Below are 23,618 nucleotides of genomic sequence, written 5' to 3' on the forward strand. Positions count from 1 at the left end.
GAACGATTACTGACCGTTGCATTTATCTCTGATGAGGAGTTGGCCCCTGCATTGGCGAAAATTGGGCAGGGTTGGAAGAAGGATTTTGCAGAGACTGGCGCTTGAATATAAGGAATGTAGGATCTTGATCATTGAGTTGTAATCTCCTCAGTCATTCTAGCCTGATGAATTTTTGGGTAAATTTATAACCATCAAGAACCCTGTGGGATGGTTGAACTGAATTGCTTTCTTGATGGCCTTGAAACAGAGATTCTGGGGGTAGATGCATCCTGGAAAGTTCCAAAGGAGCTGGGAAAAAGCTCCTCCTGAGTCCTGATCGAGGCAAACTTCAAAATCCGATCTTTCTGTGATTTCCCTTAGCCAAGGTGTTAAAAATTGCTCTAAATCTGCTTCACTTGTTATGGAACAACTATCGAAGGAGTGGTTATAACTCCACATTTTACTGCAGAAATTGAAGAGCTGCTCATACCTACACGATACGTGAATCACACTTCCTGAGAAAAGTTTTAGACAGAAACCACTGAGAAGTGGTTTATTGAGATGGATCCAGACTCGAACATGCAAATGGAATGGAGGATTTTTACTGATATTAATCTCTTCAACAGGGCCAATGACTGAAGCAAAAATATTTCCAGAGACAACGTTAACAGATTCTGGAGGAAATCTGAACCCATACTAGAATTTCTGTGACGGAGACATCCCTGAGAACTGTCTCTGCTGGAACCCAACGACGTAGAACAAGCAATGCTCCATAGACAGAATAAGGCCCTTCGCCAAGAACTGACAAGTGACAACATATCAGCCTGATTGGGAAACCGAAACATATAGAAATGTTTATCTCTGCCTAGAACTTCCACGAGGGGATTCCAATGGTGGTCAATATATTCTTTCATCAAAGGGATGTTAAGATGGCTCTTGTCTACCAAATATCCAAAAGACAATTAGCAAACCTGTTAATGTCTGGTTTGATATGCCGACCATCAACCAAAGGACTCATTCGACGAAACCTCAAATTGTTTGGTGTAGAAGGTACACCAGATGCAGTCACTGCTTTCATCTGAGTAATTAATCACTGTCGTATTCTGAGCCACTGCTTTCTGACCAGCTACACTGATGAAAACGATCTGGATCATGGTTCAAAGTCGTGGTCGCGGTCACGGTCGCGGCCCGGAACGTTCCACATCGGTTTCGGCATATCGGTCGCGGTCTCGGTGAGACGCAAATTTTAAAGTATTTAATATTCTAAAAATTATTAATAATATAAAAAAAGTATGCTAAACAAAAATAATAAAAAATAGCAAAAGAAATGGCCAAGTCAATCCGTCACGGTGTAATTCGGCCGATTTCTCATCTTGACTCGGGATAACTCGGAGTGACTCGGCTGAGTCAATCCGTCGCGGTAACGTCTCGGCCGATTTCTCGGTGAGTCAAGTATCTCGGTATCGTTTCGTCACGGTATCGTATCGGTAAGGGCCGACACGGTGACGACTCGGCCGAGTCGTCTCAGTCTCGGCCGAGACTTCGAACCATGATCTGGATAGGCCATGGAGCAAGCCAAAAGACAAGAACCAGACTACAGAGGAATGAAAAGGACTGAATATTTTATTGGGGGCGCAAGCAGAGACAAAGACAGAGATTAACTAAGGGGGACAGCAGCTTAAATTGGAAGATGAAGCTGAAGGGAAGACAAAAGGTAGCATAAAGAACTAGAGATACATTTGTTTGTTTCATGGAAATATGTTGTTTAAAGAAAAGAAGCTTGTGACTAAGAACTGGCAATGGTAGTGGGTGTCCCAGATGCAGCTGCTCTTCCCAGATCGAACCTGGCGATTGAGCTCATTGATCAATCTCTTCCTGTTGTTGATCTTATTTTGATCCATCGAAAGTTGTGGTAAAGGACTTTGTCTGGAACTGAACAATGAAGAATTGACTGAAGAAGTGAATGGAAAATTTTAAATGTAATGACTTACTTGTCTATAGCTCTGATATTGCCAAAGCAAACAAATTAGGTGCTTGAGCAAATTGTGATTTAATATTTTAATGGTGTAGCACTATTGGATATCCTTGTTAGTATTAGTTATTAGAATTTAAAGAAAAAAAAAAGAATTAAACTACGATAACTGTGAAAAAAATAGCAATGATGGGACAACAAATCCTTCGCATCATTCTACATGGATGAATTCCAAATGTAGTTGAATCTTAATTCTGACAAGGAATAAAAACACAGGCAGCACTGGTTGATTCATATTCTTCCATGCCAGGGAGAAGGGAGAGGAGGGGTGCGTCAATATACTACCACATAATGGGATTGGTTAAATTCTAGGAGCTCTAGATAATGATGAGTTTAATATTGTCCAAGTTTAAACAGCCACAAGGAGAAGATAATGCTGTATGAGAAAAGTTGGTATCTACTTCAGGAGCTAAATCTGTAAGAATCAGTTCATTCAAGTAGCAAAAGAGCTATCATGTGACATAGTAGCATAATCACTTATATGCAACAGTAGAATTTAGAATCATACGCCATGCATGCAGTAGATCAACTCCGAAACGCATCAAACCAAACCCCCAATACCCCCTTCCCCAAAAAAAATGAGAGAAAGTTGTCTGATACCAATTTCCATAGAATGGATTTATGCAAAACAAAAAATACATAGTCCCCCCTCCACTCCTCCCAAAACCACCTCCAGCTTCCCAAGGTTGATAAATTCAGAAGGGAGAGCATTAAGATTTCATTTCTTCTATACCACGATTAATAACATCTTTCAAGCAAAAGACGGTCTCAGCTTTTATTCGTTGCTTCGAACATACAAGCTCAATGAGAGCAGGCTATTCACAGGAAGCAGCCTCAAACCTGATACTAAGTTCAAGAGATTTATCAAAACACAAACACTTTCTTCAAAAACCTTAAAACAGTAACTTCAGCAACCGTTGTCTTCCCCGAAAAAAAAAAGAAAGGAAACTAGCATTCGTCTATTGTAGCCGCGAACTTCCATTGCTATCTCGGACAAACTTTTATTGCTTTGGATATGCACTGCATACAGAAGTATTCGCATTTTCTTCACTTATTTTACTTGGAGAATCTTGCTCTGTCATGTGGAGATGAATAGTCAATATCTGGACCCTGGGGGATGATTCCAAACGGATTGATGGAAGGATGGCTTCCATAGTAATGCTTCTTGATGTGTTCCATGTTGACTGTGCTACTCACCCCAGGAATCTGAAAGATGTCCTTGGTGTAGTTGAAAAGATTTGGATATTCACGTAATAACTTCTTGTTGCACTTGAAATGAACTGCATAAACCTATAAAGTATACAATTTGATTTGGTTAAGTAAATCATATAGGCATGTGAATGCTCAAAAGCTTTTAATGACTGAAAGCTAAAAGGTCAACAAAAGATTTGATAAAAAACATGTCTAACAACATCAGATATTCTTTCGTCCAAACTCAGGTTTGCTAGCTTTGCAAAACTTTATTTTACCTGTAATTTGTTATATACCAACAATATCATTAGTTACATGGTTGTGGCACTTGATTGTCTCAATCTGGAATAATAAAATGGTCAAGTGTACAATGGCCTCTAGTACAAGTAAACAAGTCCTGCTTCAGCCTAAACAAACTACAACGCAGCAACGATTTGGCTTATTCCTGCAAAACCAATTTCATCCTTTCTATTGATATTCAATAGAATGGTTTAAGTTCCCTTGGAAATACAATGATTTTACAACATTACTGGTTGATTTCATGTTGTTCCAGGCATAGGTAAGCTGAATAGAGTTCTGTGGGATGTAGTGGTCATTGAACTAAACTACATTCAGAATTGTAACTCAGCACTAAATCATTCTGTCAGAGCTTTGTTGAACAAGAAGGATTAGAGAAGTTTAAAGTAAATTGGGGATGTGTTTTTCTGTGTGAAACTGGAAATTTAGTCAAATGGTAGTTTTAGATATTAAGATTCACAGTGAATTCTAGTAGTGTACAACCTCTGATCATGTCATGTGCCAAAGGGAAAAAAAAAAAGAATAGTTCCTGTGCCAAAGGTCTTACACCGGAAAAGGTACGATGCAAAATAGCTACCATTAGCTTTTTCATTTTGCCAAACAAACAACAAATAACAAACGAATGATGACGATGACGACAACAATAATAACAATCATAATAACAATAACAATAACAGAATACCACACAAGCAGACTTTGACAATCATTTCCAAGGAAGAAAACTCAAAAGATTTGTGTCTTCTAAAGATAGAAGTGTGTTTAACTCGGTACCCTTGACAAATTGGATTCATGAATTAATGTCTAAATAAATAAGCTTTAGCATGTATACAGACTGAACCATACAAGATAAATCACAGATTGGAAGTGTAAATTTTGTGGAATGCTTTCTGACATTTGAGGTAATGTTATTCTTTCCTAAGCTTCAAAACTGCAAGCATTTGAATACAAAGATCCATACCTCATCAACCATTATTAATGTGACAAACAGATGAATATCTCGAACTGCAAGCATTTGAAGTTAGTAGGATAATCTTCTTTCATACAAAGATCCATACCTCATCAAACCTTATTAATGTGACAAACAGGCGAACATCTGCTTCAGTCACAGTCCCACCACACAGGTATCTCTGCTTATTGAGTATCTCCTCGGCTTTGTCCAAGGCTTCATATAACTTTTTCACTGCCTGCAAAGGTCATAATGGTACGCTATGAAAAAATTATCAACAGAACACATGCAGATTTTGATTTTACTAGGTTTGACACAAAATAGTTAATTGGGACCTACAAGAAAATGGCAACTTAACAACTTACCTCATTGTAAGGCTCTTGCTTCTTTGCAAACCCACACTTATATACTCCATTATTTATATCATCATATATCCACCCATTTATCTCATTGATTTGATCTTGCAAATGAGAAGGGTAAAGGTCCAGTTCTGGATTCTCAGCCAGATGGTTGAACTCTGTATTTAACATTCGGATAATCTCCGAACTCTCATTATTCACAATCGTGTTCAGTTTCTTATCCCAAAGAACCTAATGGAAAACACAAACCTGCAGTCTGAGCTGAGATATTCAGGCAGAGAAAAACCCAGAAAGAATTTCACATTTTATAGATAATACTTACTGGAACAGTATATTTGCCTGAGTAGTTTGTGCTTGCAATCTCATACAGCTCTCTGACACTTTTAGCCCCGTTGAAAGGATCGGGATCAGCACCTGGTTCCTCAGAACTTGAAGCAGGAAAAACCCATCCCATGTGCTCATCAGTCTCCTTAGTCCTTTCCCATTTTGGTTTGACAGACTGATAATGGAGTAGTAAAAATATAATTACGGTTAAAACTTGAAAGTTTTTTGAAACAAGAGTTTAAACAACACTTACTGTAAAGCTGATGCATTTGTCCAGCCCTTTGATCATCAAGTATGCCAGGCATCTGGACGCCCAGGGGCAAGCGTATGATATATGTAGGTGATACCTTCCAGCTTCTGCAGGGAAAGGGGAGTTTGGATCTTGTGATATCAAATTGCGGAAGGTTGAAGGAGTTCTGAGAAAAGCACCAGTTGCTGACATCTCATCTAGAGCAGAGCGAGCCATCGGTACTGCGTGCTAAAATGCAATATGCTAAGACGTTAATCCCCTAGGAATTTAAACATTGTGAAATTCATATTACAAAAAAGTAAGAGCACCTCCTTATGCTGTGAGATCAATGACTCCTCAAAAACAAGTAGAAATGCCTATGCCAATGGAGTCACAAATCTCAAATTCAAGAAAGAACATATAGATAATTTTGCTGCTCCCAAAGACAAATTTTCTATATTGCTGAAACGCATCAAATGGTCAGGGGGATTAGTCAATCTATCCAACTCCGTAATAAGACAAAGTACAGAAAGCTACTCAAGTTAGGATCAGCAATCTCCCTGCTAGAATAGTTTCGAACAGATTTTATCAGCCACAACACTAAATTTTAATCGGAGGTTGAGCTGATGCAGCTATAATCTCCTGTTTAGAAAACAACTTCTTTTCTTAAAATTTGAGGGACTCAAATAATTAGGCATTGCACAATATCGAAAGTGATAGTAGCAGATAAGACATTTCAACTTTAAATATTGGACCAACAAAAGGAGGGAAAAAAGATTGAAACTTTACTACTTAATTGAAGTAGCAGTCAGCATGGCACAAAATTGATTCATCAATTGCTGTTTCCTTGCTTTTTCTTCATGTATTTTACCTTTTCATGAGTACCAATAATCAAAATGATCTGTGAGAAAAAGCTAGAAATCCCAGTAGGAAGCAAATTTCATCAAGATTGCAATAACAAAAGGAAATGGTAATCTCCTCAATCTCTCATAGTTGACAATTTTTCAGTTCATATTAACAAAACCTTACCATCTCTGATCAGATCACCACAACAGCAAATACAATTCAAACTCAACAAGAGGAACAAAAGCTACAATTTTGAATGACAAGTACAATAACAGAAGTAAATGGATATAACCCAGTAAAATCTAGAAACACAGAAAAAGGAAAGTGGAGAGGGATAAAAGATTAAAATCAAGATGGGTTTTAAGTACCTTGAAGGAAAGCTGTAGAAGACAAAATGGGCGCTGCTGTTTAGCTCCTCCAACTCCAACTGCTGAGTTCAGGAACGTTTGGAGTTTGTAAATGGAAAGAGACATAGCTGAGAAACTGCTTTTGTTGCTTTTTGACTTTTTAACAAGTATTCAAAAGAAAAACCGGATAAGTGCCGGCCTTTCTTTTCTTTTTTTAAATTTGCCAAAGAAAAAACAAATCAGTGGCGGCTTTTCCTTTCTTTCCTTTTTTTTTTCAAATTGCTAACGTGGGGTTAGTTGAGATTCTTTTTGATATTGTCACTTTGATTGTGATGGCTTTTTTTGTTGAATTTTTAATTTTGTGATAAGTTATAATAGTAGTACTCTTATTTTTCATTCTAATTACAACCAAAAAAAAGAAAAAGAAAAGTATATTAGTTGTAGTTGCAACGAAGAATTTGGATACTAATGATAGTGTATCTGGATAGTAAATTATTTGGAATAATTTTTTTAAAAAAAAATACTGTAATATTTTTTTGATGTGATATATTTAAAATAAAAAAAATGGTTGAAAAATGTATGATGATGCTAGCAAATAAATTTTAACAAATAAAACACTGTCCAAACAATAATGTGAATTCCTTGCTGCTATTCTTGAAAGGCAAAGATTTGGCAATGAAGATAAAGCCTCAGTGTTGGAATGAGTTCATGTCTAACATGGGTGGTTGCTTCTTACAAGTTCTTTAATGTTGATCATTTGGATTTTGGAAGTTTAGCTAAACCAATCTTATTCATGATTAACTACTTCTATGATCTAGCTAATTTTTTGGAAAAGTGGTCCGATGAATTCTTATCATAGAAAGACTCAAAATCTCCACAAGTTTGAAACATATACAAAATGATATATTTAGAAGGGAAATTTGCCAAATTGGTCCCTAACATTTACCAAAAACACTTTTTTAGTCCTTTACATATAAAATCAGCCAAAATGGTCCTTCACGTTTAAATTGTGAGCCAATATGGTCCTATTGCTCGTTTTTGCTCATTTCTCCGGCTAAAAATAGCACGCCTCTCTCACGTGGTCATATTTTTAGGGGCAAAACCGGAAACACATTTCATTACCTGTTAAAAGTAAAAGGTGTGGACAACCACCAAAATACACATTTCACCTTTGGCCCTCAAAGTTTCAAGAAACCTGAATTGCATCCCCGAATGGTGGCGAAAATTATTTTGTAATTCTCCTGTATAAGTGATGTGCTTGATGAATCCATAGATCTGGTTCTTGTTTACTTATATCCGAAAGTCCTAACCTTTCCATTCTAAGTGAGAGTCTAACAAGTCCAGGACATTTGTGCAACATCGATCCCACGAATCCAATTTGGGCCTCAGCTGGAACCCTAAGCCTCAGCTCCTCCGCCGCCCGCCAAAGCCGCTTACTCGTGTCCCTCCATCCTTTGCAAACCCTGGCCGCCGACAACAGTGTTGGAGGCGGGAGCCTCCTCAACACCTCCCACAGACAACTCATCGGCAGCTTCCCGGACTCGGCAAGATCCGATTCGGGGCTCCAGCTCGAGAAGCTCCTCCTCGTCCTCTTGGTGCTCTTCCTCATCCTCTCCCTCGTCTTGCGAGTCCCTCGCATCAATATCATCATCGAAGGAGAGAGCTCGCCGGAGGTTGGAGAAATGCTGGCGATGAGGAGGGGGAGGGGGAGGACGGACAGTGGAGAGAGGAGAAGGGATAGCGAGGGAGGAGGCGGCTGAGTCAGTTGAGGGCGTGGCCGTGGGATGCAATTTAGGGTTTCTTGAAACTTTGAGAGCCAAAGGTGAAATGTGTATTTTGGTGGTTGTCCACACCTTTTACTTTTAACAGGTAATGAAATGTGTTTCCGGTTTTGCCCCTAAAAATATGATCACGTGAGAGAGGCGTGCTATTTTTAGCCGGAGAAATGAGCAAAAACGAGCAATAGGACCACATTGGCTCACAATTTAAATGTGAAGGACCATTTTGGCTGATTTTATATGTAAAGGACTAAAAAAGTGTTTTTGGTAAATGTTAGGGACCAATTTGGCAAATTTCCCTATTTAGAAAGTTCAACGGATCAAAAAAGAAAATCAATTGTGACAATATGAATGGAATCAAGAGGGTTATTAAAAAAGAACAAAAAAATAAAGGGTACTTTCATGCTTTTGTCTATTAGTCTTTAGTCATGATTTGCATTTGATTCTCATATGATGTTAGAACGGAGTTAAAGTCAACATGATAGTACTAATTTATGTCTTCATATTATTTGAACAGCAGCATGCAGCATGCTAGTATTTCATATGCACATAATCTTATGAATAAATTTTATAAACACTAATAATATATGCTCAATTATATCTTTTCAAATCCAAAATCGAATTAGGTATCAAGCATCCAAGGGTGACATTAATTATATACATTGTCAGTGTAAAAAATTAGGCTCTGTTTGGAGTTATTGTGGTTTATAAAGAAGTACTCTTCACATAAGTACTACTAATAAAAGCGCTTTTAGGTTACCAAAAGTTGAGCTTTTTGAGTTACGGAAAATTAGTTACCAAACACTCTAAAAGTACTTTTAATGCTTGAAAGCGTTTTTTTTTTTTTTTGTAAATGCACCGCAACTTCAAACGGGTCTAATTCAAATTTTATTACATTTTTAAAAAATTTCAATGTGTAGATGCCCCTTGATATCTTGTCTAGTTGTAAATTGAGCTTTCAGTTACATCACTCAAATACTCTAAACCACTGATTTGTCTTGCGTTAGCCCAACCATAAGATGGTGAGTAAACGAACGTTTGCTTTGGTTGGAAGGATCAAGGGAGAAAAAGATGCTTACAACATTAGAAGAAACGAAAAAAGAAAAAATGATCTCCTTTAATCAAAGTCAAGGCTTAAGATTTCATGTTTTGTCTGTTCGAATATGCAAACTGCAGACACTAATGTGAATCAACTTTACTAATATTTATTTCTATTATTATTTGCTCAAATAAATTATGAATTACAGGTCTCATCCTCTGATCTTTGCTACAGCAATTATGTTTCCAGATACAATACTAAAATAATCCTCGAGTGCAGACTTCAGATTGCTCTTCATGTAAATTGTTGCCACTATACCTTGGAGATTATGTAGTAGCAACACTAACTTCCATTTGTGAACATGCTACCAGTCATTGCTTCGACGGAGCATCTTTATGCAAGTTTCTCATTCCAATTATCCTGCCTAAAACCGAAACATGATTCCGTGCAAACTCAGCATTGTCAACCAATTTCAAAGGGTACTGAAATATTTCCATAGATATGAAATTGACGCAGGAACTTTTGTGGCAAACTCATGCTGCCTCTTCTTTTGCCACTGCATCCATCTTTCAAGATTCAAGGCGTAACATTCGCATGTCAAGAACTACAGTTGTAGTCCTTTTGAGGATCTTAAACTTGAAGCAGTATGACTCTTCGTATATGGGGCTCAAATTCCTGCTTATCAAAGGTAAGCAGACAAATGTCAGACAAACATCGAAGGTAACAGCACAACCAAGAAGGGCAAGTGTTTTAATCCGTCAGTCAGGTAGAATAACTCAATTTGAGACACGCTTACGAAGTACATCAAATTATGTTAAACCTTTCTTAGAAAGATTTCAAGAAATTAGCAACAAAGTGGAAAAGGCAAACCTCATTTTTCTGGTCCATCAATCTCACATCAGTTGATCAAATAATAACATCTTCAGCCTGCATAGAACGAGGATTTCAAGTCTCAATATTATGAGTGGGTCTGTCTGAAACTTGGATTAACTCAAAATCAAAAAACGAGAAGACTTGAAACCCTGATATTTACAAGAAAAGTGCCTGCAATAGATACTTAGTGGTTAATTACTAACATAGACATCTGTTTTGCACAGTCAACTACAATGAATGAAGCATTGTTGAATGTACAACAAAAATCTTGTGAAGCACCAAGGAGCCATTACAGTCCTCATAAAGCAGGACGCCTCGATGTGAAAAGTTAACCTGGGAGAATGGGAGAATGGCATTTTTATTTAGGATGGACACAAGATACAAGGAACAGAGAGAGAGAGAGGGAGGGAGAGAGGAACCTTAACTTCATGTGAGCGTAAACTTTTTAAAAGTACACACGATAATTTGATTCAATTCAAGTATTTGAAAAAACTGAATTGAACTCTTGAATCAAACTTCTTAGTTACTAGCACTGTCTCCCAATTTTCCTGTAACCACAAAAATTAGAGAATTTAACCACCTGCAGAGTAATCAGGTTTATCACAGACAGCCTCTATTATGTCCTATTTCTCCATAGAACTAAAAGAAAGACGAGAGATGAAATGGAAATTACATCAAAATCAGAGTAGTCACGACTAGATTGAACATGGCACTAACTTTTAAAGTTCCACAACCAGGTTTCACAGGCTTCAAAATGAAGGAAATATCAGAAAGTTCATACCGCATCAATCGATGCAATCATAGAATGAAAGGTTCAAAGAACTTATGGATGTTGCTTACATTTTCCAGTCATCCAAAAGGTGTCTGGCATCCAAAAACTCCAGTATGTAGTTTCAGTCCCTCTAAGGAAAGCAGAAGCTTTCATGCTGGATATTCCAATCCATGGCTAGAGAAAGCAACAGCTTAATCGAAAAAACCACTTTTGACTTTTTCACTGTTTTGCTGTTCTTAATTGCCAGAGATGGGTAACATCATCTAATAGATTCTCCTGCAATAAGTTTGAGTAAACCATCTTCAGACACACATGTTACAATGAACAAGCAATCCGAAATGCAAAACAATGAAAATCATCTTAATTAAATGCTGCAAATATACACAAGTAACCTTTTTGCTTTGATATCTTGTCAGAGACATTTGCAACTAGGGCATAATTGTTGCTATTATAACAAGCAGTCATGAATGCCGCAAGAGTTACACGGTCCACATTCTGGTGTTTATTCAATAGCTTGTCAAAAAACTGCTCAGCTATGTCCACCTTCTTTTCACCACATAGCTTTCTGACTAAGGTGCTCACAGTGCGAACCCATAGCTTTTTTTCTAGTTTGTCCAATAGGGCCATAGCAACAGACGATTCATCCTTCATGCAAAATTCATAAGCCATCGTCAGCCGAGTAACTTCACATGGGGAAAGCCCCATATCTATCATTGTCTCATAGAGTCTTCTAGCCTCATCCAATTTGGACTCCTTGCAAAGTCCACTTATCATGGCACCATAAGTAAGACTATCAGGAGCACAACCATGTTCATTCATATTTTGAAAACATTTCAAGGCCATGCTAGCATTTTTATCTCTGAAATATCCAGATATCATAGTTGTATAAGTTTGTTTAGTCGGAACCAGGCCAAGCTTGATGAAAGCATCATCGAACAGCTTTTCACTTTCTGCCATTCTGTTTTCTTTGCAGAGAGCAGAAATCAAGGTAGTGTACACATGCGCATCAGGCATTATACCAGCTTTTACCATCTTATTAAACAGTGCTAATGCTTGCCTTAAGTCTGCTTGCTTGCAACTTTCTGAAATGAGAATAGTATATGTAACTATATCAGCAGAAAGTCCATTTCTGAAACCTCTTTTGAGCAATTTATGAGCCTTACTAACCTTTCCCTTCTTAATAAGACAATTGATAACTGTATTATAGGTGCAAATATTAGGAGCTAGACCAGCTCTACGAATTGTGTTCATCAACTCATACACACGGCCTATATTCCCCATCTTACAGTATCCATCAATAAGAGTGGAGTATGTATTGACATTAGGAGTTAATCCCTGCTCTTGCATTCTGCTCAACAGCATCTCAGCTCGGTTTAACTTTTCTTCTTTGCAGTACCCCGCAATCATAGCTGTATAAGTATGCACATTGGGCTTGTAATTATCACTTCTAACAAGCTTCAAGAAAAGCCTAAATGCTTTATCAGTCCAGCCCTTTTTACAAAGACCATCAATCAAAATACTATGGGTATATACATTTGGTTTCCAACCCTTTCGAACCATTTCCTCCAAAAATTCAAATGCTTGCCTAATACTGCCCCTCTTGCATAATCCATTGATCAAACAAGTAAAATTTATCAGATTTGGAGCAAATCCCACATCAACCAACTTATTAAAAATCCACAGTGCTCTACTCACATAACCCTTTTCACAGAACACACTCGTAATCAAAGTACAAGTTGCATTGTCCACAAGACAACCCCTGTCCAGCATTGAAACCAGCCACCTATTCGCTTCCAGAACTCTGCCCATCCTGCAATAACCAACAACCATGGTTTCAAAAGTGCAAGCATTAGGACAAACCCCTCTTTCAGACATTTCATCAAACACATCCTCAGCCACCTCATCGCACCCCATCTCAACAGCAACACCTAGGACACAATTCAGAGTATGAACACTGAGAACCAAGCCTTGATTTTGCATCTCAAGCACCATGTCGACAGACTCCTTTAGCATCCCGATCTCACCAAAATTCTTGACCATACAATGCATCACTTCATTGGCTCTCACAAAGTTCCCATTTTTCATCAAACACATAGCTAAAACAATGTAAAACCTCATAAAATGCCTGAATTTCGAGAAACCAATTGCCCAGTAAAAGAAACTCAGTGCAACCATTGAGCCTGACTCATTAGCCAAAGATGCAGCTATAGTAATGGCCTCTTCTTGGGTTAAAGATTCGGGACTTATAGGCATGTTAAGGTTGGCAAGTACTGGCCCGAAATGGGATTTTTGCTTCTGTTGAAAAAATGATTCCTGGACTAATGAGCTGACTGTTTTCACAACTGACTGGGAATTCGAAATGGGATCGGTGGCAGATTGGCAGAAGTGTCTTAATTTGAGTAAAGAATAGAGGGGTTTGGTGAGGAAAGCACGATATCTCCACCACCGGGGAGACATTGCAGCCACCGCCACCGCCACCACCACAGTTGGATAGTACACAGCCACCTCACACCACCAACGAAAATTTAACTAGTCTAATAATGGTGGTTTTCGACTGAAAATAAACATGCTTTCTACCAAAACTCTTTTTTTTGTGATAAAATCAAAATGAAAATTTTCAAACCAGTGGTGTATATATTGGAGGGAGTTTTGTAAAAATGTTATTCTAGTTTCTCCTCTCTACAAAAGAAAGGAGTAATTCTAATTTAGTCATCCAAATTAATAGAAAATCTCAATTGAGTACCCCAAAGCCAAAAAATGTATCAATCTAATGGAGTACTTCAAAGTGGCAAAACCGTTCTAATTCAGTCGTCAACTTCACTGTGTAGACTAATGATGGTTACTAATTTTCGCGGGACATTTGAGCACATAAAACACTAATTTATGTTAATCAAGTTTGATTGAATTCAATTACATTATATGAGATCAAGTACGAATTCAAGTTCTCGTAATCTAAATCTAAATCAAGCTCAAACTCAATTATTTTAGTTCAAGTGAAATTCGAGTAACACTTAAACTTCTTAAGACTCTTCTCTCCTCTTTTCCCACTCAAAATTAACCACTTCAAGCCCCCTAAACTAACAGAACCATGAGCACCCGCTTCTTTTGGGTGCCTTTTTTTGAATTTATATCATTCTCTAGATTCCAAATTCAATAACAATTTCCTTTGTCCAAATGAACCTTGCATTTATCAACCTCGATTGATACTGCTAATCTCTCCATCACTATCACTTTTGTGTCTAAGAGGCCCAATCCTATTATCCCCTTACACTCTAATTTTGTGAACTGATGTTATTAGGTATTTCTACTTTTTGTTTGCTACATATAAGTTTTTGCCTTGGTTTGGTATTGGTTTTACAATATGATAAGGTTATGTTATAGGTTTCACAAATTGAACATTTGTTGTAAATTTATAAGGTACATTTTCAATTTCTTGCATAGGTTAATGATGGTTTCCAACTTTGATAGAAAACTATGATTTTGCTTCATTACCATATAAGTTAGTTATGATTTTTTTCTTCTTCTTTTGTGTAGTTCGATGGTAGTTGTCATGGTGCAATGTAGGGGTGGCAATTTTCGACACGACCTGAAAACACGACATGAACCTAACACGAAATTAATGGGTTTGGGTTAAGGTTTCGGGAATTCGGGTCAGAATCGGGTTGGACCCGATGAACCCGAAAAGAAAACAGGTCGATTTCGGGTCAACCCGTGGTGACCTGATATGACCCAATATGACCCATTAACGAATTAAAAATAATTTAATAAACATAAAAATAATTTTATCTAACTAAACTAAGTTATTCTTTTTTTCAAAGGCATTAATTACTTAATTCTAAATGAATTTATTTAATTTGTGTGAAGTTGAAATTATTATATTTGGACAAATAATATATTATATTATTTTTTACTTTTATGCTGTTTTAATTTATTTTATATTTTGTTTGGGATAAAACACTTTTACGGTGTTTAATTTATTTTAGATTTGGTTTGGAATTATTTATTTAAATTTTTATTACTTGATTATGTAATTAGTTTTATGAGAAATTGATTTTATTAGAAATTACAGTGATAAATTAATAAATTAAAATTAAGTTTCGGGTCATTTCGGATCGACCCGCCAACCCGCCAACCTGAAATTTTCGGGTTCGGGTCAGCATACCTGACCCGTCACGGGTTGGCGGGTCGGGCTCGGGTCGACAGATTTTTTGACGGGTTGACCCGAACTCGACCCGCCAACCTGATTTGGACCCGAATTGCCACCCCTAGTGCAATGCCACTCACTGGAGGTGCATGATGGTTCATAATTGAAGTAGAAAAATTTGAGAATAAGATAAAAATAGAAGGTATTAAAAGGCATTGGAGGTAACTAGGACCGCAAATAAATCGAATTGCTCGTGATCGGATCCAAACTCGACTCGAATTCGAACTCAAGGTTAAGAATACTAAACTCGTTAGCTCACGAGTCAAATCGAGCTCGATTATATATATTTTTTATTTTTTATTTTAATAGTAAAATTACATATATATATTTCTAATATTTTATTATTTGTTAAAAAAATTATTATTTTATTTATTTTTAAAAAATAAAATTTTTTATTTTTTTAAACTCGAGTTTGATCTCGAATTTGAGTCGAGCTTGAGTTCGAACTAGACATTTTGAACTTGTCGAGTTCAAGTTTCGTAAAATTATATTGAGGATCGATTCGATTAGGTTGAAACTCAATTTAGTTCGGCTCGTTTGCAACTCATGTAACACAATTATTTGTAGGGTTAATCAAAAACTACTTGTCACATTAATTTAAATTGGATTAATGTGCCAAAAATTGTTGTATAACCACATGAGGTTGTGAAATTGTGACAATTGATATTAGGGATAATTGCAGAAACCTCCCCTGAGGTTTCTAACACTTGCATTGACCTCCCCTGTAGTTTAAAAAATTGCACTGACCTCCCCTAAACTTACTAGTCCTTTGCAAATTTAGTCCAACCGATTAAAATATTGTTTTAAGAAGTGAAATTAGAATTTTGTATCAGATTTGCCCTTTGTGCTACATGTCCAATGAATGACAAAGTACTACAAATTAATTAACAATTAATAAACTTTAAGGGGTGTAGTTTATAGACAAATACGCATTACCCATTTAAAGTACCGGCTCTTTATGGATATTTTACTTTCAAACATTTAATTTATGATAAATATATCAATATTTATAAGTAAAATTCAAAAAGTGTTACAGTAATATTCTTATAAAAAGAAAATCGGTAGGTTATCTATTTAATATAAATTAAATATTTTTTTAAAAAAATAAATGGCTCATAAAGTATTAATTCTTTATGACTTTCATTCATTAGATGAGTAAAGTATTGGCTCTTTATGGACATTTTATTTTGAATCATTTAATTTATGTTAAAACCATAAATGTTTGTAACTAAAATTGAAAAAAATTACATTAATATTTTTACGGAAGAAAAATTGGTAGGTATTGTATTTATTAAAAATTAAATACTTGAGAGTACAAAGATTTGATTGTACTTAAATATTTTTTGGAAAATACTGCTGATTTTGGAAAATTATTTTTCACTATACAAATATTTGCAAATACTACCGATTTCCTTTTTGTAAGAATATTACTGTAACACGTTTTGAATTTTACTTACAAACATTGATATATTTATCATAAATTAAATGTTGAAAGTAAAATATCCATAAAGAACCGATACTTTAAATGGATAATACGTATTTGCAAATTAAATGTTTGAAAGTAAGATACCCATAAAGAGCTGGTACTTTAAATAGGTAATGCGTATTTGCAGGAAAACTACACTCCTTAAAGTTTATTAATTGTTAATTGATTTGTAATACTTTGTCATTCATTGGATATGTAGCATAAAGGGCAAATCTGGTACAAAATTCTAATTTTACTCCCTAAAACAATATTTTAATCGTTTGGACTGAATTTGCAAAGTAGTAGTAAGTTCAGGGGAGGTCAGTGCAATTTTTCAAGTCACAGGGGAGGTCAATGCAAGTGTTAGAAACCTCAGGGGAGGTTTCTGCAATTATCCCTTGATAATATAGGGGGCAAATCACTTACCGAACATAGTTTCGAGGTGCGTTTTGCATTTAACCCTAAACGTAATTTGAATTCTACACAAATATATTTTGTTATTAGTTGCTCACACAAAAATATAAATAATGAAAATTTGTGAGATTTTAGTCAGACAAATTGCTCTTTCGCATCAGTGTACACAACCTTCGCTGCCACATTTCCCTCTAGCGTGGCCGGAGAAATCTTGTCACGTTTTCAGCGGTGAAATTTGCTTCTGTTCCGCTCCATCTCCCGGCCATGTCTCTTTCTAAAATGGCGGCTATGGCAGCCATAGTTTCAGGTGCAAAAACACACTCAATATCACCACTTCTAAGAAGGCACCTCTCGTCCCTTTTTCACCCTCTTTCTCCTGCAGCTCCGCTACTATCGCAACGGCAGATGTTTCTGGGCGGGGTCAGGAGAACCCAGATGGCCCAGCAATTTGTAAGGTTCACCCACGACGGTAGGCCAAGAGGGCCTCTTTGGAGAGGCAAGAAAATGATCGGCAAAGAAGCTCTGTTTGTGATATTGGGCTTGAAGAAATTCAAGGAGGACGATGAAAAGCTTGAAAGGTTCGTCAAAAATCACGTCCTGAGGCTTCTGAAGATGGACATGGTCGCTGTTCTCAATGAACTGGAACGCCAGCAAGAGGTCTCTCTAGCAATCAAGGTATTTGATTAATTGCTCCAATGTAGTTTGTAACGTTTATTTGGAATTCTGAATATACATTGCAATGATGCCTTTTTGGAACTAAGTTTGTGTAGTAGTGGTACTTGTTGCTTTAGCAGCTGTACATTGCAGCTTTCCTGCAGGATTGTAGTTTCCCTAATCACGAGCAGTGGTTGACTGTTTTGGTTATTCGGATAATATCTCTCCAAATTTAATTGGTGGTGTTTTGCTGATTTGTCCGCAGTAAAGAATATATAGGTCATTAAGCTGAAGTGGTAAAAGTTTACATGACTTGTGTACTTTGGCTTATTCTTGGAAAACAATCAAACAGTATACTTGAAATGGTGGAAGAAAGATGTGATTTGTCAAAATCATCTGAGATAGATGTTCGTTAAGAGTGATTGTATAGCAACCTTGAATACCGTTAAGATATTTTTGAAAATATTGAAGCATTTAGTAAGTAAAAGAGATTAAGTAAAAGCAGATTTGGATTTGAAGGTGACTATATACCTTAAGAGAATAGATACATTAAAGCGAGAGGTTGAAAAGCTTATTCTCAAATGTTGTATCGATAAGAAACGTGCTTTGGGATGTATTATCCATTCGGTGCTTAAGTTGAGAAAATTCACCAAATATTTCACATCTGTAGCCTGCAATACATATGCTCGCATATTCCTCAGCCGTCCATAGTTGCCATGCTTCTGCATTGGAGTGTTTCATGGAGTAGAACCCATTTCATGTTATCTCAAAGGGTTTTGGAATTGCATGCATTGTCTTGCTGCACACAAATTGTTTTGCGTGGCTATCATACTTTGAGATTAACTTCCTCACCAAGGTTACACAAATTCAAATCACTTGTAGTATAAAAGATTAATTATTTATTTAAAGATTTTCTCACCCTAAATAAAACTAATTAACTTTCATTGCAGATATCAAAAACCATCCAAAAGCTTTTAGATTCTTTTTCGACTACAAGTATGTCCTTGGTTTTAGCAGTAAGGTTTTGACCTAGATATTGTGAAGCTTTTATTTGGAAATCATTCATTTGATTCACCTAATTGTTCTTGCATGCATATTGCAGCTGTACAATGCATTTGTGGACAGGAATAAATATGGTTTTCTGCACATTGAGCTTCTCTTAAATTGCTTTGACCACATGAATTTTTAATATGATACCGCCTTGGTCTCATTCTTTCTGTTGGTCCAAGTCTGCAAAGTAGTGAGTCATGCAATGGTGGCAAAAATCTTTAAGGAATATGAAACAAAACAATGGTAAGAGACAAACAAAGTTATTTATCTTTGGGGTTAAAGTGGTTTTTAAAGATTCAAAGAAAAACTAGGAGCATTTGACACCTAATAATATTTTGGTCAATATTTCTTCTAAGGACGACTCTTAGAATTTCGGGACCAGGGTTTGTTGTGAAGTTTAATTGAGTGTCATAAATAAGAAACCCACTGCACATTGTGTTTTATCAGCTACCTGTTTTGGGTAGAAAAGCTTTAATTGCTTTTTTATAAAGGAAAAAGAAATTGATTTTCCTCATAATTGATCCTGGTTTTATCATTTAGTGGTGAAAGCATGAGAAACTGTTTCAGCTAAATGCAGTCTTGGGTATTTTTCTGAACGCTTGCTTGTTATATTTGTCAAATATGATTAAATATGATCCATACCATTTTTCAGATATTTAGGGCGATTCAGAAGCAAGACTGGTATAAGCCTGATGTCTATCTGTACAAGGATTTAATCATTGCATTGGCTAGAGGCAGAAAAATGGACGAAGCAATGGAGCTATGGGAAAGCATGAGAAAGGAGGACCTGTTTCCTGATTCTCAGACATACACTGAAGTCATTCGAGGTTTCTTGAGATATGGATCTCCTGCAGATGCAATGAACATTTATGAGGACATGAAGAAGTCTCCAGAGCCACCAGAAGAATTGCCTTTCAGGATTTTGTTGAAAGGGCTGCTGCCGCATCCCCTCTTGCGGAACAGAGTCAAGCAAGATTTTGAGGAAATATTTCCTGACAGACATATTTATGATCCTCCTGAAGAGATATTTGGACTTCGTTGAGGTTTGTACTTAAAACTTCTTGTGGTGCATTTTTCCTTTGCTTTTAACAGTTGTCACTCGTTTCATATATAGATGTACAGATTTGTATATTTAAGTATATGTATGAAAATTTAGCATAATGTATGGAAGCTGTGAAGCTTCTTTTTTTTCACTGTCCTTGAAACAAATGTCAGAGCTGAAATCAGAAATGAGATGCTTCTCCAGATGTCCTTGTAACTACCTCTTCTTGTCTTGTTTGTGGTTGTGTTAGTTATATGAAGTCATCATAGATTCATTACTTATTGAATCTTTAATGATTCAACTGTAGTAGCATTCTAGTTGGCCAAGAAAAATGGTTTTTGTCATCTCTAGCTTATTGAAACAGTCACCTGAGCTTCTGATTGTTTTCATTTCTGGTTATCAAATTATTCTTCAATGGATCATGTGTGATACATATGTGGGATCACACACACAGATGTATCCATATACTTTGATGCTAGTGCACACACATGATCAGTGATTTAAAGGGCATTCTAAGGCATGTCTAGAGGCAAGGCGTGAAAATGCCTCAGGGTGTTGGGGTAGCATAAGAATTGCTATGGGAGTACGTAAGAAAATTCATCTTCTTTATGCATGGGTTCAACTACTGTGGTGTGATCTCTCTAATTTATAGTTGTCATTCCTGGTCAGTCAATGCCAGAGTGCGTATATTGAGACATTTAGGCTAAAGATAGTTTTGACAGGTGAAGTTTGAATGATTGACCCCCCATGTTTTGACAAGTTTTCTCATTTTTACCGTATCTAATTTTTTTCTGTTGTGATCTGTAGCTTGTTTTCAATATTGCCAAAAATTTGAACTCCCCTCATGGTTGGGAATCTTGAGTAATTTAGTGTTCCTTTAAGTTTAGTTACTTTTTTATTCTGTAAGTATATTAAGATTTTGCACTTTTAGCGGGTCTTGATTACATATCATACTGTATAATATAATATTCATTTATTAGATCAACGAAGAAATCATTTAAACTTCATGGACCTGATGCCCCAAATTGCAGGGTTTTCGCCTTGACCAATACCCTCTGCCTCTTAAAACATTGGATATAACTCTTAAATGGAGGTCTAGATTAATGTCACTCGACTAATAAGATTGTATGGCTAATCTTATGCATGTGGCATATAACTATTCCCTTTTGTACGTAAAAAATTACACGTGGTCATCAAATGTGCATATAGCCATTGCAAGAAGGTATAGTTTGATGTCATATCATCAATAATAAGCTTCTAAGATTTCCTGAGCCAAAATAAGTAAATAAATAAATAAAACTCCTTAGTGACCTTTTTACATGTGGATTAAATTTGATTCACTTGTGCAAGTAAAAATTACAGTGACAGTAAGAAGTTTTGAATCCTCCATGTCTCAGTCCCCTGTAGGGCTGATCATTTGAGTGTAGCCAGCTCGCTGCTTGTTTTATCCTGACAAAACAACAAAACCTGATGAAGGTAGTGAACTGCACCCGCTTGAAAACTGTTGAAAGCATGTGTAATACAAATAATTGGACCTCATCATGAAATCTGCATCAGATAAGGTAAGATGACCATAGCTACCACTGATTAAACCCTAGTCAATAAAATGTCGAGAATTTTGAAGGCCACGCTTTGATCCTTTTGAGGTATTCTGCTTATTGCAAAACATCTTCATTAGATATTTTGCAGAAGTGAACGGTGAGTTACTGGTCAGCATTTTCAAATTTAGAAAGATTGTAGTTTGCATGAAGCAACATGGAAAGAGTTAAAGCTTTTAAGTTCTTCATTCGATGTGTAGACACTTGTCAGCAACAGCGGACTTGCATTTTGTATGTTCATTAATCATATGAACTATTTGATTTCAGGGCTTATGATCATTTTCTCAGTTCACAAGGAAAAGATGGTATGGAACTGCTGAGAATTGGGCTGTACCATTTCGTCTGAATGGAGGATAAGAAGCTGTCTTATGATTTGGAAACCAGTTCACATCATTAGCTTTACCATAAGAACAGGGCTTAATGTACAAAATACCACATCATTGTTTTGAAGAGCATCATTGTTTCATGCCAAGTTGATTCTTCTTTGGCAGCACCTCTTTAGTGTTTTAAGAGGCGATTCACATTTATGATGATGGTGAAGCACCTGAATGGCTGCATACCGCTCCAGCACCAACATTATGGGTCTGATTGTTATAGACAGCGGATAGGTAGGATGACTGCCCATATTGCGGACAAAATGAGAAGCTTTCACTGAAGAACTAGATAGGAATTGGATTTTTTTTTTTTTTTGTAGTTTGTGCTTCTCAGATTTCAGAATTCAGATCAGCAAGTCAATTGTTCCACTGAAGAAGCTTTGTTTTGTTCTCAATGGCAGGATCTATAGTTGAATTAATATGGCTTTGGCGTGAAGCCAATACATTTAAGTCAACTGATGATGCTCAGGCACAGAAAAATACTGATTCCTGAAAACCTATTGCAGAAAAGCAACTGATGATGGCAATCCCAAAACTTATAATAGCACTTCTTATCTTTTTCTATTATCGACTGGCTTTATTACCTTCTGCCCATTCTATCGTCGACTGATTTTATTACCTTCTGCCCATTCTTTTGCCCACTTCTCATGCTTCAACTTTTGCCAGAATATCTCTTTATCTCTGGCAAAGAATCTGCACCAAGACATCTTCATCTTTTCTTCAGCAACGAATGGTTCGCAGTTTGGAGATTGACAATACAGAGACAACCCTCGAATCAAAGATTCCCTCACAAAAAATTAAGCAGAGAATTAAGCAAGTTGTGTCACCTAATAAGCACAAAAAAGTTTATTGGCATCCTTGGTTGCAGGGGTGTCAAATGTGCTCTCTGTCTCCACTAAAATTGAAAATAGAGCAGGGAAATATAAAGTAAAATCAAATGGGACAGCCCGACAGGGAATCCTACTTTAATAATGTAATCAACAATTAGCAGGTAACCGAATTCCGAATGTCCTTTTTGCAACAATATACGGAGCTGATATTCTTCTAATCCGATGGTAGTTCAGTTCCTGTCAGTTCTGCAATAATCCCAATTGAGCCCTCTCCCTTAGAATAAGTTACAGTAAGAGTAGGTGTAACGTAGACAAGTGCCGAATGACAAATATATATATATATAGAGTTGATATTCTTCGACTTAGTTAGATTATTAACTTAAAATCTTGTAATCTGCAAACCCTTTCTCAGTAATCTAAGGCTACTTGAGTTATACTATACTATATAGATTCTCGTCTTTGCATGTGAACTGTGAACATTATTGTGTTTACTTGAAAGATTAGAATCTTGTGACTGATTAACTAACTCATTTAGGTTACCATTAAGCTCATTAGATCTTTCTCAAGAGCTATTCAACCACCTCGATTCTTTATGTCGGAAAGAGACACAAAAAGTGCATTAAGCACTAGCACATAATAGTATAAAACTTGCATAATAAAAACAGAAACTGTATCACATATATTATCCTTGCTGCTCATTATTAATAATCTCTATTTGCACTTAACCATGAAAGATTCTAAGAATTTGGTCAAGAGGAGTTTCTTTTTTAAACTTTTTGTATTATCCGTGGGGTAAACTATATGTCATTAGCTTTCAAAACTTTCGTTCCATGATTCACATTATCCTTAGCTTCACACGCAACTTAATGCTATCAACATTTACCTTGTTGAACTATATTTTGATTAAACATGTGGCACAAATCTATTGATACATATACTTCACGTAATAAGGCCAATTTCAGAAGTCATGTTAAG

The 23,618-nt window shown here is 36.4% G+C and overlaps 3 protein-coding genes across 15 annotated transcripts; 1 reads left to right on the forward strand and 2 right to left on the reverse strand.

Moving 5' to 3' along the window:
• Positions 1 to 2,716: 2,716 nt before the first annotated feature.
• Positions 2,717 to 6,732, reverse strand: LOC113709584 (uncharacterized). 7 transcript variants are annotated; one of them, XM_072065409.1, is made up of 7 exons: positions 6,572 to 6,692; positions 6,147 to 6,228; positions 5,382 to 5,599; positions 5,127 to 5,303; positions 4,811 to 5,035; positions 4,555 to 4,683; positions 2,717 to 3,301 (listed from the first exon to the last, which is right to left on the reverse strand). In XM_072065409.1, the coding sequence occupies exons 3-7, from the start codon at positions 5,592 to 5,594 to the stop codon at positions 3,068 to 3,070; spliced, it is 978 nt and encodes a 325-aa protein (XP_071921510.1). In that variant the 5' UTR covers positions 5,595 to 5,599; positions 6,147 to 6,228; positions 6,572 to 6,692; the 3' UTR covers positions 2,717 to 3,067. The 7 variants fall into 7 exon arrangements, with proteins under 7 accessions (XP_071921510.1, XP_027088181.1, XP_071921509.1 ...); XM_027232380.2 differs by having other exon boundaries at positions 5,382 to 5,606; positions 6,572 to 6,691; XM_072065408.1 differs by lacking the exon at positions 6,572 to 6,692 and adding an exon at positions 6,387 to 6,548.
• A 2,781-nt stretch (positions 6,733 to 9,513) lies between these two features.
• LOC113707850 (uncharacterized) lies at positions 9,514 to 13,676 on the reverse strand. Of its 7 annotated transcripts, none has more exons than XM_072066467.1 (6): positions 11,405 to 13,676; positions 11,081 to 11,288; positions 10,660 to 10,788; positions 10,444 to 10,573; positions 10,238 to 10,294; positions 9,514 to 10,042 (listed from the first exon to the last, which is right to left on the reverse strand). In XM_072066467.1, exons 1-2 carry the CDS (start codon positions 13,467 to 13,469, stop codon positions 11,272 to 11,274), a joined length of 2,082 nt encoding a protein of 693 aa, XP_071922568.1. In that variant the 5' UTR covers positions 13,470 to 13,676; the 3' UTR covers positions 9,514 to 10,042; positions 10,238 to 10,294; positions 10,444 to 10,573; positions 10,660 to 10,788; positions 11,081 to 11,271. The 7 variants fall into 7 exon arrangements, with proteins under 7 accessions (XP_071922568.1, XP_071922567.1, XP_071922569.1 ...); XM_072066466.1 differs by adding an exon at positions 10,914 to 10,987 and having other exon boundaries at positions 10,444 to 10,788; XM_072066468.1 differs by lacking the exon at positions 10,444 to 10,573 and having other exon boundaries at positions 10,666 to 10,788.
• A 3,539-nt stretch (positions 13,677 to 17,215) lies between these two features.
• Positions 17,216 to 21,911, forward strand: LOC140003858 (protein THYLAKOID ASSEMBLY 8-like, chloroplastic). The gene is made up of 3 exons (XM_072066540.1): positions 17,216 to 17,770; positions 19,452 to 19,842; positions 21,707 to 21,911. The coding sequence occupies exons 1-2, from the start codon at positions 17,360 to 17,362 to the stop codon at positions 19,839 to 19,841; spliced, it is 801 nt and encodes a 266-aa protein (XP_071922641.1). The 5' UTR covers positions 17,216 to 17,359; the 3' UTR covers position 19,842; positions 21,707 to 21,911.
• Positions 21,912 to 23,618: the final 1,707 nt, after the last annotated feature.

Source organism: Coffea arabica, chromosome 9e, assembly GCF_036785885.1.
Source record: "Coffea arabica cultivar ET-39 chromosome 9e, Coffea Arabica ET-39 HiFi, whole genome shotgun sequence".
NCBI lineage: Eukaryota > Viridiplantae > Streptophyta > Magnoliopsida > Gentianales > Rubiaceae > Coffea > Coffea arabica.